This window comes from Letharia columbiana (assembly GCF_014066305.1).
Source record: "Letharia columbiana isolate WasteWater2 chromosome Unknown Sc0000008_s0, whole genome shotgun sequence".
NCBI classification, from domain to species: Eukaryota; Fungi; Ascomycota; class Lecanoromycetes; order Lecanorales; family Parmeliaceae; genus Letharia; species Letharia columbiana.
Genome location: NW_023501044.1, coordinates 114451 through 132397, shown reverse-complemented (window position 1 = coordinate 132397; position 17947 = coordinate 114451). Strand labels below are relative to the sequence as shown.

The following is a 17947-nucleotide window of genomic DNA, read 5'->3' as shown; positions in this document are numbered from 1 at the left end:
TTTTTTAAAAATTTTTTTTTTTTTTTTTTTATATTTTTTTTTTTTAATATTATTTTTTTAAAAAATTTTTTTTTTTTATTTTATTTTTTTTTTTTTTTTTAATTTTTTTTTTTTTTTTTTTTAATTTAAAAAATTATTATTTTTTTTTTTTTTTTTAAAAGTTTTTATAAAAAAATATTTTTTTTTTGAAAAAAAATTTTAAAAAAATTTTAAAATTTTTTTTTTTTTAAAAATTTTAAATTTTTTTATTTAAAAAGGATATATTTAAAAATTTTTAAAAAATTAAAAAAAGGGAAAAAAAAAAGGGTAAATTAAAATTTAAGAGAAGAATGAATATAAAGTCTATTAAGTTTATCTAACGCGTTAAAATAAATATATAAATAGAGATAATTATAGAATTTTATTCTTATAATATTTAAAGATTTAAAATTCAGAATATTCTTTTATATTATAATTTTAAGAAGAAGAATAGAGACGCTTATAGTTCTAATTATTATTCTAATTATTAATATTAATAAAAAGATAAATAGCTATATTAAATTACTCTTTATATTCCCTCTCTCTTAATAAAGAAGAATAAATATATTCTATATATCTCAGTCGAATTATTCTATAAATATAGAAATCTCAGTAGGAATATCTTATATATATATTATTTTATAATATAATATTATAGATATACTATATCGTAGAATATCCCGCTAAGATCCCGAACTCATATTAGAAAAATAATATGATATCCGACCCTATTTATACCATATTCGGGTAGACCAGCTTGACGCAGTGCATAGCATTACGCAAGACTACTATCAACCATATTCACTGGTGGGATGCGCGCCTGATGTAATAAATGGTCCGAATGATCAGAGACCTGTCGGTTTTCCTCTGCCTCCCGGATCTAACCCGTCAATGTTGGATGTCAGCGCATTCAATGACTCAATTCTACCCGGCTACACAAGTGCATACAATCAATCTCTTACTCCTAGCTATTCTTTCGAATTTCACGGCATCACCAGAATTGAAATTCTGAATACGCCTGGTCCGCTGAACGAGAACCGTTTGAGATGGGTCGCCCTACCCCAAAATCCCTTCAACGGTACAGCAATTGGCGCTATCGTTTTATTGCCAAATGCGCAAAACGACACAAAACAGCAGATAATTGTGTGTAATCTTGGAGCTGGCTGGGGTGCAACGAAGATGAATACTTCAACCGTTTTCACAACACCACAATCGATCCTGAGTGAAGTCAGCATCGAAACAGATATCAACTCCCCGGGTGTGTTGGGAACACCATCTGCAGAGTCAGACGTCTTAGGAGCCGATGGCTACTTTGAACTTCCAGGCTACCCTCAACGTACAGTGACTGTGACCGAGGAATGGGCTGCATATCTCAATCCTTCAGTTCCCTTGTTGAATACAACTTTGTTTCATTATTTGATGGCTTCAAACGTTACTTCAGTCCACCCCGCACCTAATGTCAAGATAATCCTGAGTTCTTTGTTGGCTATTGGCCTTGGCAGTCTTGGATCTACAAGCACGTTGCAAGGCACGATAAGACAAGTCACGCAATCCGATGGTTCTTCTGCCATCGATGGGGATTACTGGTTCTCTGGAAAAGGCAACATCTTCGAAGTTGACGCCAGTGATAGCAAAGATTGGGTTAAATTCCATGTTGATTCCGTTCTTGAAGGCTATGCCTACAGCGCCCGCGGCACCATTCCAAAGCTTGCCATCTGTCTGCTTATGATCTATTGTGTTTTTGCCATTGCCCATGTCCTATACGCGGGTATCTCAGGTATCTCTTCTACCTGCTGGGACTCCATTGCGGAGGTCACAGCCTTAGCAGTCAATTCACCGCCTACGAAAGCACTCCGCAACACCTGCGCCGGTATCAGCGAATTCGACATCTTCAAGCTGCCTGTGCGTATCCTAACTATGCGCGACGATGAGGGTGATGGTGAACATCTGGAATTGGTCTTCGGCAGCGTGGACGAAAAATCGGTGGAGCATAGGGTTATCAAGGCCAATAGAGTGTACGGTACCGTGCCGTCCATGAAGCCACACGAGAAGATCCAGTAGGATAAACTGAGCTAAGAATAGCCCAACCACCCAAGGTCCCGGAAAGGGTGGAGAAAGCGGGGTGGGAAGTGCCTTGGTGAGTCAAAATGGGGGATGAGTGTACTTAGGAAAGTCCCCAAAGGGAGGAGCTCATCTGATTATTGTACGAGGGGTAGTGATTTTATTCGGCACCTTTGCTGACTTCGCGCTGGATATGTTGTATTTGATGGCAAACGTGACGTTAAAATCGCGCAAGCTTAGCTGATGCTTTCTTCTTTTCTGGCGCTATAGGAGTTACGTTCTGCTAAAAATGAATGCTCATTCCAGTTTTCATTTCCTCGGAACGTTCTCTCTGCGTTTTATTGATCATTCATTCACTGGCTTATTCTACAGCATACCGCACTTTGCGCACAGATCTTCAGTCTACGAATAATCGATCATCCCAACTCTTCCAACGAAACTTTGAATCAGGGTATACTACATGTAAAATCACCAACCCACCTCCTACTATATCAATCACTGCTCTCAATCGCCACCATCACGGACCAACCTCATCCTCCCGCGAAGAATAGGATAGCTAGACCCTCATCACCCATCGTATTCCAAATCGTAGTCCGAAAACCAACATTCAGAGCCCTAGGCCTGACGGAATTTTCAAGTCTATGTGATTCGGGTCTTGAATGACACGTAGCTATCTCTGTATATGTAGGAGTGTATGGGCGGGCGAAAAGACGAAAGGGGATGGCTCTGAGGGGGCGACTGTGGCGATCTACGAATGACAGTTTGTCCAGGAAACCAGCCATCCTGGATCTTCCAAATCCACAGACGAGTTTATTCATCTAATGTAAAGGCGCGGAAAGTCCTTAGTCTAATTACCTTATGCACCACCATTCTATATAATACCTCCACAATCCCAAACCAATCATCCCCTCTCCTCCCCTCAATACTCATACTCCAGCCTCCCCTCCACCACCCCGTAGTATAAATACTCCTTGCTGGAAACTCTAAGTATCCTGTCGGAAAATGCGGCAAACAACCCTGTGATGCTACTTGCTTGGCAAACGCACAGGTACATCATTCCATATTTCCAACATATCTACTTTAGCCTGACTACTTCCCTCGTGCTCCCCTCCTCCTCCTCTCTTCCTCCCAGAAACCTGATAACAGCGGCAGTGTCGTCAACGTCGGGATACCAGGAATTGTGGTACGAGCTGATGATATTGGCTACGACAACCGTTGGGTTTGCTGCACCCGGACAAACGGAGCCATAGTATTGGATGATGCAGCAGCGCTTGCTTCCTCATGCAAATCGGTGTATACAGCAACTCTCGGCCCTGCTCCATCCACCTCTTTCCGAGGCGAACCTCCAAATACCCACCTTGAAGCGCCCGAGCATGTGCAAGAGCTATGCGGCTTACACGATACAGTTGTAATGATCATCATACCTATGCAGTTTGTCAGCATGCATTGTGGATGCCGTATCCTTTCGACGGACCGTAGCAGTTCTTCTCTCGCCACCCTTCTGCAACGCCAGATTTCTCCCACTATAAGAACTTAAAGTCTGCACTCGAAGGGATAGCGGATCTCGCACCTTATTCGAGAACATCCACGCGATATATAAGATACGATTCCTTTAATCCGCGTAATCACTAACTTATCTACTTAGCAGTTTGTGAAGAAAGCTATCGAGATTAAAGTAAGGATTAAGTCTCTAGCGTCCCTTAACCCCGCTGTAATAAAAGCGTTAAGGCGACCTACGAGGCGCGCCAGCTTTATGGATTTTATCCCATCAACCTGACTGTATAACCTGTGGCTACATTTTGACTCAAACCTTTCTATGCCTTTCGAGAGGTCAGGTCGTGATTTGCAACAGCAAAGATAATGGCCTTCTCATCTCACTCTTCTCTGTATCAAGGCTGCATGCTGCCAAACGATGACCTATAGGCACTTGCAAGCTTGAGAAGCTGCACGATCGATCACCACATTACGACATCCTTCTATCGAACGTTATATACCTGCTAAAGCAATGCCAGACCTGCGCTCTAAACCCCTCGATTGAGAAGGCCTATAGGATTTTGTGGTGCCGCCTATCTGCTTGCTCGGAATAGGGATTAAACTAGGACACTAGATGATAGTTTGACGTGACACTATATCTCCCTGCTTATCTAAGATTAAAATCGATTCGAAGTAAACCCATCTTTAAGTGTGAATCTTAGCCCTCTTCCGTGAAAGACGCTTTCCTCGCGTCTTAGATATTTCACGCGGTTTCCTCTAGCTTTTATCTAGTTTGATGTTTAAAACGCGAGTTTTAGGTTTAAATTATGGTAACGAAGCTATTTATAAGATTACGATTAAGCTTAATATCGCACTAAAAGTTAATATACTTCTTCTCTCTTTCTATTTCGCTATTCGATTACTTCTATATAGTATAACCTCGATAGATTAAAGTTATATATTTCTCTCTAGTTTAATAACTAAATTCGCTTTTAATATATTAGATCTCTTTTAATTAATAGATAATTAGCGGTTTCTACGCGAAGTAATATTAATAGATAAAGATAGTAATATAATTATATTAAGATCTTAGTTTTAGATATTATTACGCTTTATAGAGTTCTTTAATAATTATCGAAGACGGGGTATCTTTCTTCTAACGGCTTTTAATACTTTTAATAAATAGATTAAATCAAGCGTAGATTTTACTAAAGTACGATTTTTCTTATTATCGTAATTATTTCGTGGGGCCGATTTATTAGATCGATTAGATCTAAGATTCTTAAGCGTAATTTAATTTAATCTTAATACTCTTTTCGATAGCTTAACTTAAACCTTTAGACGATCGGATATTAATATCTATATCGTCGAGACGACGCACTCCGCGAGAAAGGCTAAAAGCTATTACTCTATTTACTTTAAACGCATCTCTATAGACTTAACTTACTTTTATACCTCCTTTATATACGATTATATATTTTTAGTCTCGAAATATATTCGATATATAATATTATTCATCCTCTATCGAGCGTAGATATTCTCTTCTTACTGAAAGTATTTTACTTACTACTATTAGAATTTCACTTATTACTTAATATCTTCGACCTTCATATATAGATAGATTCGATAGTCTTTTTAGAGATTTACTTAGATCGAGCTCTCTATAGATTATTATTCTTTTAGCTATACCTTCGTTTTCTTATTCGTTTCTTTCTTTTATCGATAGTCTAGAAATTTCTTCTATTCCCTTAATTCTTTCTTAAACTAACTTTATTTACTCTCTTAGTAATAAAAAGTGTAAATATATTTATTCGTATATTCGCTATCGTGAATATTAGATACTAATCGAATTAAACGACTTAGCCTCTCATCTATATTCATTAGAATATTATAGTCTTTTAATATAAGTCGACGTTTTACTTTATAATCTAATATAAAATATTAATATAAGTATCTAGAAGGTAGTAAGGCTTATTTTGCCGCTTAAATAAGTCGAAGTTAATCTCGTTCGCATATGAAAGCTTAAATAGACATCGATCTTACTTCGTTAAATTTAGTTTAATATCAAAATTAAGTATTAAAGAGCTATTAAGATTAACTTAATTTAGATATTTAAATTAGAGATATCTTACGTCTGGTCTATATTTAGAGTAGTAGTAAATATTAATTTATATCTCTTAAGTACACTAAGATCTTTCTTTAGCTTCTTTCTTTCGAATGGTTATTTTAATACTCAAATCTTATATCGACTTATAGTCTTTCGACGCTTTTCTAACTCTAGCTTCTTTTATAAGTACTTAAGATATATTAGATATTATTAAATATCTTCGTTAAGTAATATTAGCGCGAAAAGTCTAATTGCTTTTAAATTCTAAGTAAGTTTATTTAGATTTTTAAGAATATTAATAAATACTCTAACTTTCAGATATAATCGATCGATATTCTTTTTAGTATTCTTAACGTAAGTATAGTACTTTACGTAAAGAGATATAATCTTTAAAGATATCTTAATAAGAGTAATAATACTTACTATAGTACTAACGTCATTTATAGCTTATTTAGAAGTCTAATAACTATCTAATACTAGAGTATATAATTTTACCTATAATGATTATATAATACTAGATCGATAAATTAATTAACTTACTATTATCGATTAGTTAACTTTAATAAATAATATATTTACGATATTACTAGATCTTTACTTTATCGTAGACTTCTTAATATAAGAGACTCTTTACCCTTAGCTCTCGATAATCTTTTAGTCTTATTAAACTATATTTCCGAGCTAGACGGATAGACTCGTTAAAGATATTAAGATATAATTTTAATAACTTTAGTATCTTTAGCCTTAGTAACAAGTTTCTAATTCTATTATTTATTTACTAATACTATAGCTTCTACTATCTATAAACTAATAAGGCGCTAACTACGTACTATATTTCTATTTCTTCTCTCTATAACTAGTTTAAGCGATACGTTTTCTATATTTAATATTTCTCGAGTATTACTCTTAAAAGTAACTCTATTAACTAGAGTCTATAAGAATAATTATTCGAGTTTAGAGGTATTACTTTCGATTAATATAAGTTAGCTATAGATTTCTTATTACTAGATAATTATAGAAATAGTTTTAATCTTTTATCCGCGTTAAGTTATTTATAGCGTACTTAATTTAAGCTTATAAGTAGAGGAAATACTAAGACTTTAGCTTTTTATAATATCGTCTATATCTTCTTAGCGAAGGGAATATAGAGGTTTAAATAGTTGAGAAGATATAGAGATAACTTCGTTTAGTTGAATATCGCTGGGAAATAGTATTAAAGAGGTTTAATTCGTAAAGATTAATTAGCTATAGTATTAATATTAAGAAGATAAGTACTAAGCTAACGCTTTATTTTCGCAAGATATTTATATAAAGATTACTACTTTCGAAATTCTATTTAATCGAAAGAGTATATATAATAGACTAAAGGATTAGAAGAACTTAGAATAGATATACTATTTCGCTATATATATATAATGCTTATATAAAATACTCGTAGTATCTTAGTATAGTTATCTAAACTTATATAATCTAGCTATCTTAAGAAGTCTTATACTTCTTAATATTAATACTATTACTTAGCCCTCTTAAATCTTTTATACTATTTATCGTATGTTTTAATCTTCGCTCGAGTCGCCTTATATATATTTATCTCTATGATTACGCTTAATAGCGACTTCTTTATAACTATTAACTAATATTTCGACTTTATATCCTTAATCGAATTTCTAGCTTAACTTTTATTTCGCTTCGCTATTTATTCTTTAGCGCTTATGTGATTATAGATTAAGTAAGAAAGTCTACGAAGCGTTTATTTTAGTATATAAAAATCGCTAGGCTTAACGCATATAAAGTAAATGTTCTATTCTACTTTAACTTCGTAGAAGAGAACTTTAATAAAGTCTTCGACGGCCTATATAAAGGCGTAGTAGATTTTGAATATAGATACTCTAAGCGAGTATAGGTGTTAGTAGTATTTATATTTCGAGAAATTAAAGAGAGTTAAAATCTCTTTAGTCTTCGATAGAGACGACCTATAGAATCTATCTCCCTTTAAGCTTCTAATCCCTTATGATCTTTCTAGCCATCCTCGTAACATTAATCGAGTTAAAGAAATTAACTTCTAGTTATATTTACTATCCCCTATATTGCTAACTATAATATCGACGCGGCGGAGTTTATTAAGTACGATTATAAAGGTTAATTAGCTATTACTAGAGTCTATAATATCGAGCTTAACGACGTATTAATTCTTTATAATAGTGCGTTCGAAGATGAGAATCTCTGATTTACGCCAATATCGCCGGCTATCGAGAACTTCTTAATAAAGAAGACGCGTATATTTCTATTCAACTCCCTTTCCGATATAACTTAACCGCAAAAGATCGAATAAAAAGTTTATACATTTAGAATTCATATATATCGAAGTTTTCTGTGAGTTATAGACTTATATTAGACTATACGATTTTTATATAAGAACGTTCTTAAGCGGAAGCTCTTGAAACTAACTACGAAGCTAAGTATTACTCTATTAGAAGTCTCTAGATTAAAAATAGCTAGTAGTAAGAAAGTAAAATCCCGTAATACTAGTCTTTTTAAGAATTTCTACGTTAAAGCTCTAGCAAGATTAAGAATTTGCTAGCTTATATATCTAGACGTTCTCTACTAACTAGTTATTAAATATAATTAAATTAGATATCTATATAGGAGACTAATAAGTATATAGAGCTAACGATATTATTATATATTCGTAGATTATCTAGAATATCTTTAGACTATCGTTTATACTTATTTATCTAAATAGAAAGAAAATTAAGTATATCGAAGGAATTCTTAGCTCGTTTTCGGGCTGGCTTTATTCTAATATTTAGATAATTACTCGAATATACTCCTTTAACTCCTTATATTAACGACTATCTATATCGTATTATACTATAAAGTAAGTATAATAGCTCGACCGCTATTATACTCGCTTCGATCGCTATTTATTATACTTAAATATAAGAGATTTACTACGCCTTTCAAATATCGCGAAGAAAGAGCTCGAGGGGTTTATATCTTAAATTAGAATCTTTTACTAAGTTTATCGATTTAGATAATTATATTATTAAAGATAGCTAGCGATCTTCTTAACTTTCTAATCTTATATTATAGAGAATAAGAGATAAAATCGTAGATAGTATTTAATATTATATCGAAAGAGATTTAGATAATATAGTCGATATTAGAAAGATATAAATCGCTTTATAATTACGTATTAGATAAATTTTGATAAATAAATAAATTCTTTTTAGCGTTATAAAAGTATAGTATTAATAAGAATTATTATAAGTATCAGATTCGATTAATCTCTATATACTTTCTCGTTTATTATTAGAATATTAATATTCACGTATAATATATTTATAGAGCTTATTATTTAGAAGATTAAATTTCAGCTAAAGAGCGTTATTTATAAGAATACGAATATTACTATAATTCTTAATCTAGTTAGATTAGAATCTAGCTTAAATATCTATCTCTATAGATATAAAGTTATTAATAAACGTTATTTTAAGTATATATTAGATATCTCCTTTACGTATATTAATTCTTAATATCTCTTCGTTATAATTAAGACGTTATATTTATAGCGCTAGAAAGAGTTAATAAGATTAACTAATAAATATATATTCGATTTTAATAAAAATATCGCTATAATTTTTAGGCTCGATATTAAATATAGCGTTAAGTCGAAGAAGATATCGCTTTTTATCTAGCGACCTCGATTTATACTAAATCCGAAGAAGAAAGAAGATATTCTTTTAAAGATATTTAGTATTCGAGAAGCGAATATAATAGCTTCCCTACTTACTTATTATTAATCGATATCTATATTAATTTAATACTAATAATCTTACTTTTAATAAATATTTCATACTAATAACGAAGCTATCGTTTTAGAATAAGGCTTATCTCTTTAGCTTAATAATTTTATATTAGAAAATTACTTCGCCGATATATCTTAATAAACGTAGAGTATAATTATTATTCGAATTATATATAAATAACTCTATTCTTTTCTATATAATATTAAGATTAGATATAATATTAAAAGCACGCAATAAGGTATATAATCTAATCTTTTATTCAACTGCCGGAAGATATATCGGTAAGTTACACCGCCTAAAAATTTCAGTTCGGGAAAGAAGATAGAAATTGCCAAGTGCGAGGCCGAAGAAGCGATAAAATCTGAGGCAAGAGATCCAGAATAGAAGTGACCAACATCAGCAATAGATACGTGCCCTATAGAGGCTCATAGGGACGCTAGTCCCACTCGTCTCTCACGGACGAGCAAATCGTCGTGCAATGGCGACCATCGACATACTTTTGCCTTGCAGCCATCTTACTTACGACGACTGATTACAAATTTAATTACAAAGGTGCAATCAGTCCGGCGCCGCATTCATACTCTACATGCATTTCTCTTCCCCCACATAAGTTCTCGGCCTCATCATCCCTCTCGGCTTGCTTCGCAGCATGAGCTCGCCGGCACAGACCCCAGTGATCAGAAACTGCTGCAGAAGTCCTTCGCTTGAGCTCTGAACGTAGTGAAGAACAGTCGTTCCCACGGAGTCTTTTGCATGAACGTCAGCTCCACATTCAACGAGTCTCTTCGCTCTCAATGTGTCGTACGGGTAGGTTGACATAGCCTTCAGTAGCGATGTTCTACCTTTGTCGTCTTTAGCTTCTAAATCCATACAGAAGAGCTTCTGTATTATAGAGTTGTTCTCTCTGACAGCAGGAACCTGAGCCTCTACATTACCTTTTACCTCTTTAAGCTCTCTAGAGTAACCCTCAATTCCGTCTTTAGTGTCTTCTTGATTCTTGTCGCTCTGTTCTGAAGCAACATCAAGCCTTTCCAAGCCTTCTTGTAACATGAGCATATTGATCGTCCAAATGTGCAGGTTGAAATAATTCCGTAGCCTGTTGGCCTCATCCTTCTTTCCCAACGCACAACAAACTTTCCTACCGGCATCTCTGACTTTGGCAACCGACTTTCCTGGGCCCAAGCTCTTTTCATATTTTTGAATTTTGGCCAAGAGCTGTTCGAGCGGATACTTGCAGGTCAGGGCAGCGCACTTGATTTGATCGATGGCGACGGCTTGGTCTCCACGGCCCTTGAGCTTGTCTACCTGGCTCAGGGCTTGTTTGAGACTGTATCAAAAGTCAGCTCAACCACAAGGCAGGATCTGATGCTGAGCTGATAAGCAGGAGCGGTGACTGGACGTACCTCTCAAGCTCGCGAATAAGCTCCTGGTGCTCGGACTGAGTATTTCGAAGAATGTTAATGCACTTCACAATCAGATCGCCTACGGCAACGAAGTCGCCAACGCTGAAATATATATACATAGATAATTATCTTTATAGAATAGTCTGTTACGAGTGTGACAGCTTCTATGGTCGTAAACATACGCTTAGCGACCTATTTTGGCCTAGCGTGTCTTGGCAAAGTCACTGCGGCCCACAAATAGCTTTCACCACTATATGTAGATTTGCTCCCTATCAATTGAATCCTCGTTACACACCACTATTGATATTGTTTCTAGTTGCAGTCCTAAAATACTATATATTCCTAGCCCTAACGTGTTTTTTTGCCCGCAGGGTATGCTCCGGCCCATGGTTACACCATTGAATTTCAAAAAAGAGGCCTACCGCATGCCCACATCCTCATTATATTGACACCTGAGGATCGATTCAAGTCCATTGCCGAAGTAGATGCGGCTGTCAGTGCTGAGATCCCTGATCAAGCGCTTTATCCGAATCTTTATGAGACCGTTACCAGGTGCATGCTCCATGGAAACTGCAGTGTTTATGCCACCACCAAAACCGGTACCGTGCCTCCATGCTGGGACTCAGACAAGGACCAATGCAGCAAGCAGTTTCCAAAGGACTTCTGCGATGAGACTGTATTCGAACCGGACTTTGGATACCCCAAATACCGTCGCCGCAGGCCTGCTGGGGTCCCTGAGGACGATTCCAAACAAAATAACTGGGTGGTGCCTCACAACCCATATCTGACGGCCAAATACGACGCCCACATCAATGTCGAGATCTGCGCGAATGTCAAGGCATGCAAATACATCTTCAAGTATGTCCACAAGGGTAGCGACCGGGCCAGTCTTCGCATACAGCGCGATAATGGTGTAGACGAAGAACAGGTGGATGAGGTCGAGGAGTACCGCGATGCACGGTGGATAGGCTCTGCAGAGGCCTGCTGGAGGATCTTTGGATTCGATATGCATGGCCACAAGCCCTCTGTTGAACGATTGCAACTGCACCTCCCCAATCAACAAGGCGTTCAATTCGATGACGACGATGATCTTTCCTTGATACTGGGGGAAGAGGCTGAACGACAGACCATGCTAACGGCCTTCTTTCAGCTGAATCAACAACGCCAGGTCGAAGGACAAGTGGGCGACCTTCTGTATACGGATCTGCTGACCGATTATGTATGGAGGAAAGATCTAAAGCCAAAGAAGTGGCATCCACGTCAAAGGACCACAGGAAAGATCGGCCGCATATATTACATCAATCCCACCGCCGGCGAACTCTTCTATCTACGGTATCTTCTACTTCATGTACCGAATCCTACATCCTTCGAAGACCTTCGCACAGTGAACGGTAACCTGGAGCCTACATTCCACGCTGCCTGCATGGCACGAGGCCTCCTTCTTCATGACTCCGCCCCTGACGATACCCTGCGGGAATGCTCAGCCTGGGACGGTGGAAGGCCATTGCGGGGTGTCTTCGTGTGCCTCTTGCTATTGAACAATGTCGAAAATCCATTAAATCTGTGGAATAAGCACAAAACAAGGTATGTGGGTGATTTTCATTTGGTGGATTGAAGTCCTCGAATGCGACGAGGGGAAAATTTCAGCGCTACTACGGTAATAAAACATCCAGAAATCGCCTTGGTGTGGTGTGGTGTATCTTTGCACACAAAAATTTCGCGCTACGCGTTTTGTAACCATTTTTACCCGCATTTATCATACATCTCCCCCCGCATTCTAACGGACTTCCTTGACTAATTTTTTCCCTCTATTATATAGTCTATCCGATGACTGCATCTACATACTTCAGCATGAATACTCCATCCTTACCCTCCCTGACGATACACCAGGCAAGCAAGCTGTTGCCGAAGACTTTTGCCTCCATTTGATCCAAATTCGCCTGGAGGAAAATAACACCAGCTCCACCAACGATGTCAGCCTCAGCGCATTCGGTCTCCCAGCTGTGCAGCAAGAGTATGAACAGTACCATGACAATGGACGCAATCGACTACTACGCGAAGAGCACGACTATCGGACGGATCATTGGGATGTTGCCTGGGCCACATTGAACCATGCTCAGAAGATTGCTGCTGAGGCCATTTGCGATGCAGTCGATACTCAGAGCGGTCAGCTCTTCTTTGTGGACGGATATGGCGGTACTGGGAAGACCATGCTCCAAAACACCGTGCTTCGTAAGGTGCGCAATGACGATAAGGTCGCCCTAGCTGTGGCCTCTTCTGGCATCGCCTCGATCCTCTTGACCGGTGGCCGTACTGCTCACTCCCGGTTCAAGATTCCTCTCAATGCTAATGCCATGTCCTCCTGTGGTGTATCTCTTCAATCGGATCTCGCTGAGTTGTTGGCTAAAACCGAGCTTATCTTCTGGGACGAGATCTCTATGCAGAATCGCTATGACATCGAGGCCGTGGACCGCATGCTCCAAGACGTTCGGAAGGATGAACGGCCATTCGGTGGCATAGCCACTTGCTTCTGCGGCGATTTCCGTCAGATCCTTCCGGTGGTTAAGGGTGCTGAATCCGGTCGCATTGCACGGTCTACACTGAGGACGTCATATCTTTGGGCCTCCATTCGGGTGTTACGCCTCACAGAAAACATGAGGCTACGAGACCCAAATCTCACTGAACAAGGCCGTGCGGACATGGAGGCATTCGCTCAGGATCTACTAGATGTTGGTAATGGTACCGCACCGAGCACCGGAGGGCCTCATGCAGCCAATTGGCATACCGGGTGGCCCGAAGAAGACAAGGACGATACCGTGCCTGGCCTCATTAACGCTATCTACCATGGTCTTGGTCCTCACCAGACACGTGATTTCTACACCGCCAGAGCGATCCTTACCACCCTCAATAAGAACGTCGCTGACATCAACCGGCAAGTCATCGATCAGTTCCCTGGGGCAAAGATCGTGTGCAATAGCCTGGATCAAGTCGTGAACGAGGAGGACAGCTTCCTACTGCCCACTGAAATCATGAATGCATTCGAACCGGTCTCGCTGCCTCCGCATCATTTGGAGCTAAAAAACGAGTGTCCGGTCATGCTACTGAGGAATCTGGAACAGAAGCTGGGTCTATGCAATGGAACACGTCTACAAGTCAAGCAGATTGGTGTCACCGCACTCGACGTGCATATCCTCGGTGGTGAACATGACGGTGAACGACATTTCATACCCCGAATACCTCTTGCTCCGCCCGATTCGAACGAGTTACATGCACCCTTTCGGCGATACCAGTTCCCAGTTCGTCTTGCATTCGCTATGACTATCAACAAGTCGCAAGGACAGTCCCTAAAGCACGTCGGCGTCTCTTTGCAGCCTGAGCCGTTTGCCCATGGCCAATTGTATGTGGCCTTGAGCCGAGTCACCAGCAAGGCCGGTTTACATATCGTGTGCCCAGGCGCATTGCCTCGGAAGCAGCCTTTTCCACCAATGGCCTTTGGCAAGTGTATCAGAAACAAGGTAATTAAGCAGGTGTTGCTACCGGCAACATGAGGAGGTAGGGCGGTGGATGCACATGGTGCATGCCCGGGCAAGGCGGTCGATGAACAGGGTGCATGGGGCCATTGAATGTAGCCATGTAGAAGCATATGTAGAAGGCAGGCATATCGTATATCGCATTGCCTCTCCAGCAATTTGTACTGAGATTCGTGGGAGGCCTACATTATGGTAATATCGCATTGCTACTAAATATGCGATAAAAAGAAGTAGGCCCTTAGGCGATTTCGGTTTTTTTCGGCTACAAACCATGAAATTTTTTCATGGGCCTAAACTTGTATTAACTTAAATAAATAAGTTCTCTTAGTATCTTTTTACTTTAGTTCTAGAGCCTATTTTAACTAATCTCTTTTACTTAGTCTATAATAATAATTTACTCTAGTTATCTCTAGCCTAACGAACCTTATTTCTATACTTATAAACCTTATCCTAGCTTATACTAAATCTCTTTAGTAGTGAATCTATATATAGATTAACGCTATTAGTATCTTTAAGCTAAATCTTACTACCGTCTATCTAACTTAAATACTATTACGGATATGTGGTGATTTAGGTACGAATTCCCGTCTTGGCGGGGGCTCGGCGCTCTTTTGGTGTAGGGGAACCTTGCCCCGTGACAGACTCCCCCCGTGACCACCAGGCTTTGAAGTAGCTTACGGGGTGTTCCACCCTGGGGGGCCCCTACATTGAATGCGCCTCGGGCTAGCGCATGAGGGCATGCGCCATTTTTCGAAGTGTGCAATTGTTACGGATATGTGGTGATTTAGATACGAATTCCCGTCTTGGCGGGGGCTCGGCGCTCTTTTGATATAGGGGAACCTTGCCCCGTAACAAATACTCTCTATAGAGTTCGATATTATAGTAAATATATAGTAATTTAATTATATCTCGCGCCTTACTTAGGCCCTAATATTTTATTTTAATAACGTTAACGTTAGTCTTATAAAGTACATTTAATTAAATAGAAAGCTCTTACGATATTTCTTATTCTTAATAAATAACTTTAAACTCTAATTAGAAATAATATTCCCTTTCGCTAGTTTATCTAGATAGTATAACTTTTAGAGATTTATAGATATTAATAAATAAGACACTTAAATAGAAATAATCTTATAGTGTAGTTAAGTGTTACGGATTCCTTCACCGGACATACCGAACATACCATTCACTAGCGCGCCTTGGCATTGGGGGCCTCATGAGGAGGATTCTTCCTGTAGATACTCTTCCTTCTATATACATTTATTACCACATACCATATTCATGACTTACATCATTGATATTCCGTGATAAATGGCAGCAACACTACGGTTACTATCAAGACGATAGAGATCCAGTGGAATTCCACCAGTTACATGCAAAGCCTGCACCAAATCCTAATAGTGCAACGTTCCAAGCCGGTCCTCACATACACTCGCGTCATCGAGTACCTTTTGACACACTGTCTACCAAATCGATCCTTTCGATAGGCCTGTCGATACACCATACATCATGGCTGGAAACACGAGAGGCCAGACGAGCCTTCAGCAAACCGCTCCTCCTCCTCAGCCTGATAACACTGCAATCTCAGCACTCTCAACACAAATGGCACAAATGAATACACAGATGACGGCAATGATGAATGCTATGAACGTACGAATGGAAGCATTAGAAGCGAGATCCAGATCGCCTACACCAACTCCGCAAACAGCTCCCCAGCCTGAGACCATTCCGCCCGAGGCAGATAAGCGATGGAGGCCTAAGGAAGTAGGCTACTTTGACGGCACCGGTGATGTATATGCCTTCACTGATCGACTGAGAAGCACGGCGTCGCAAAAAGGAGTCAAATTGGTGCAGACAAATTTGGTCTCAGTGTTGAAATTGACGGCCTTCAACTGGTACCAATACGAAGTACTGGATAACACCAAAGGCGTTTACAACTTGAATCTTTCAATTAAACCATGGTGCACCGCGCTCATTGAACGATTTAGCCCCACTCATTCCGAGCTAATGACTCAATTGGAGGCATGTCAGTATACGAGAAAGGATGCGGCCGAAAAGAAAGATGCTACGGCCTACATTCAAGACGTCATGCGAATCACCAAAGGCCTTAACTGGGTTCAGAAAGACGGCCTTATGACTGCATTCCACCATTTCGAAGCAGGCCTACAGCGAGACTTGAATCCACCAAATGCGGGCCTCACGGAGATCAGCGTCGGAGTGTCTTCTCTCTCTCAGCTTGCCAGTAGCGCCCTCCTTTCTAGCCGTTACTCCGATAGAAGTACATTCGCTGGAAGGATATAGGTCATTTCGAGGAGATGACTCGACCTTTCGAATATCGTACTCGACGCTAGGTCTCGTAGAAGCTAAACGTTTTTCGTCTAAAGACTTATCAAAACGTTCATTGCCTTCTATATCGGAGTATCTTTTTTTCCTTCTCGAGTTAGCAGTAATCTTATTCTTAGAGATTAACGAATCTTAGATATTTCTAGAAATTAAGCGGTTATCATTAATAGACGATATATCCTTTAAAGATAGTAAATTAACTCTAGAATTTAGGTAGCGAATTATTATAAATCGCTTATCGAAGAGAAAAGCTATTTAAGATATTATATAATAGAGTCTCATTAATAATTACTAAACGAAGAATAATTAAAAAGAAGAAAGATAAGAATAAAAAGTACGTAGGGAAGGATATAGATAAAAATCGAAATAGAATAAAAGATCGAAGAACGTAGTATTCTATTTAAAGTATAGAAAAGTACTATTTAACGATTAAGATAATATTTACTTCTAATATCCTAGATCGTTAATCGCGACAATCTATCTATTTTTTAGATTCTATTTAATTTTATTCTAGCTAGCTCTACTTATAGAGTATTATTAATAATCTCTTAACGCTAACGCTTCTCTTCTATAGATAAAAATTATAATACTAACTATTTAACGATACTCTTATAATATAGCGTACTTTAGTATAGAATTAGAAAGAAACTTTTAAATAAGAGAAGCGTATTAAGTATAAAGACTCGGCACGAATTAGACTTAAGTACTTTACTTTCTTAAAGAACGAATCTAAAATACTTAATAAATCTATCGTGAAGAATTTAGTGTTAATTTTCGAAGTGAAAGACTACTTTCACCGAGATAGTCGATATTATATATTTATCGTAATCGATAGAGAGTAATTAGACCTCGCTCTTTATTCTTTAAGAATCGCTTTCGACCTATTACTCGGCAATACGTAGACTAAAACGTTAGAACTACGATTTCCTTTAGACTTTCAACTTAAATATTTATATAATCAATATTAGATTTACGCGAGAAGGGAGATAATTTCTTCTTAGCTTTAATAAACTATAGATTTATATCTAGCTAATATAACTAGCTCGATCTCGACTAAGTAGAATATCTCTTACTAACGCTCTTAGATTTAAGCGATAATCTAAGAATCTCCTTAATCGAGTAACTATCTAACGAGAGAATATCTAGCGACGATAAAATATATTATAAGATCTATCAACACTATCTTAAGTTACTCGCGGCGAC

The 17947-nt window shown here is 38.1% G+C and overlaps 3 protein-coding genes across 3 annotated transcripts; 2 read left to right on the top strand and 1 right to left on the bottom strand.

Moving 5' to 3' along the window:
- Positions 1–909: 909 nt before the first annotated feature.
- On the top strand, positions 910–2079 carry HO173_003386 (uncharacterized protein; the record flags this gene model as incomplete). The annotated part of the gene is made up of 1 exon (XM_037305313.1): positions 910–2079. The coding sequence occupies one exon, from the start codon at positions 910–912 to the stop codon at positions 2077–2079; it is 1170 nt and encodes a 389-aa protein (XP_037167721.1).
- Positions 2080–10050: 7971 nt separating this feature from the next.
- On the bottom strand, positions 10051–10990 carry HO173_003385 (uncharacterized protein; the record flags this gene model as incomplete). The annotated part of the gene is made up of 3 exons (XM_037305312.1): positions 10051–10310; positions 10404–10795; positions 10872–10990. 3 exons carry the CDS (start codon positions 10988–10990, stop codon positions 10051–10053), a joined length of 771 nt encoding a protein of 256 aa, XP_037167720.1.
- Positions 10991–15910: 4920 nt separating this feature from the next.
- Positions 15911–16702, top strand: HO173_003384 (uncharacterized protein; the record flags this gene model as incomplete). The annotated part of the gene is made up of 1 exon (XM_037305311.1): positions 15911–16702. The coding sequence occupies one exon, from the start codon at positions 15911–15913 to the stop codon at positions 16700–16702; it is 792 nt and encodes a 263-aa protein (XP_037167719.1).
- Positions 16703–17947: the final 1245 nt, after the last annotated feature.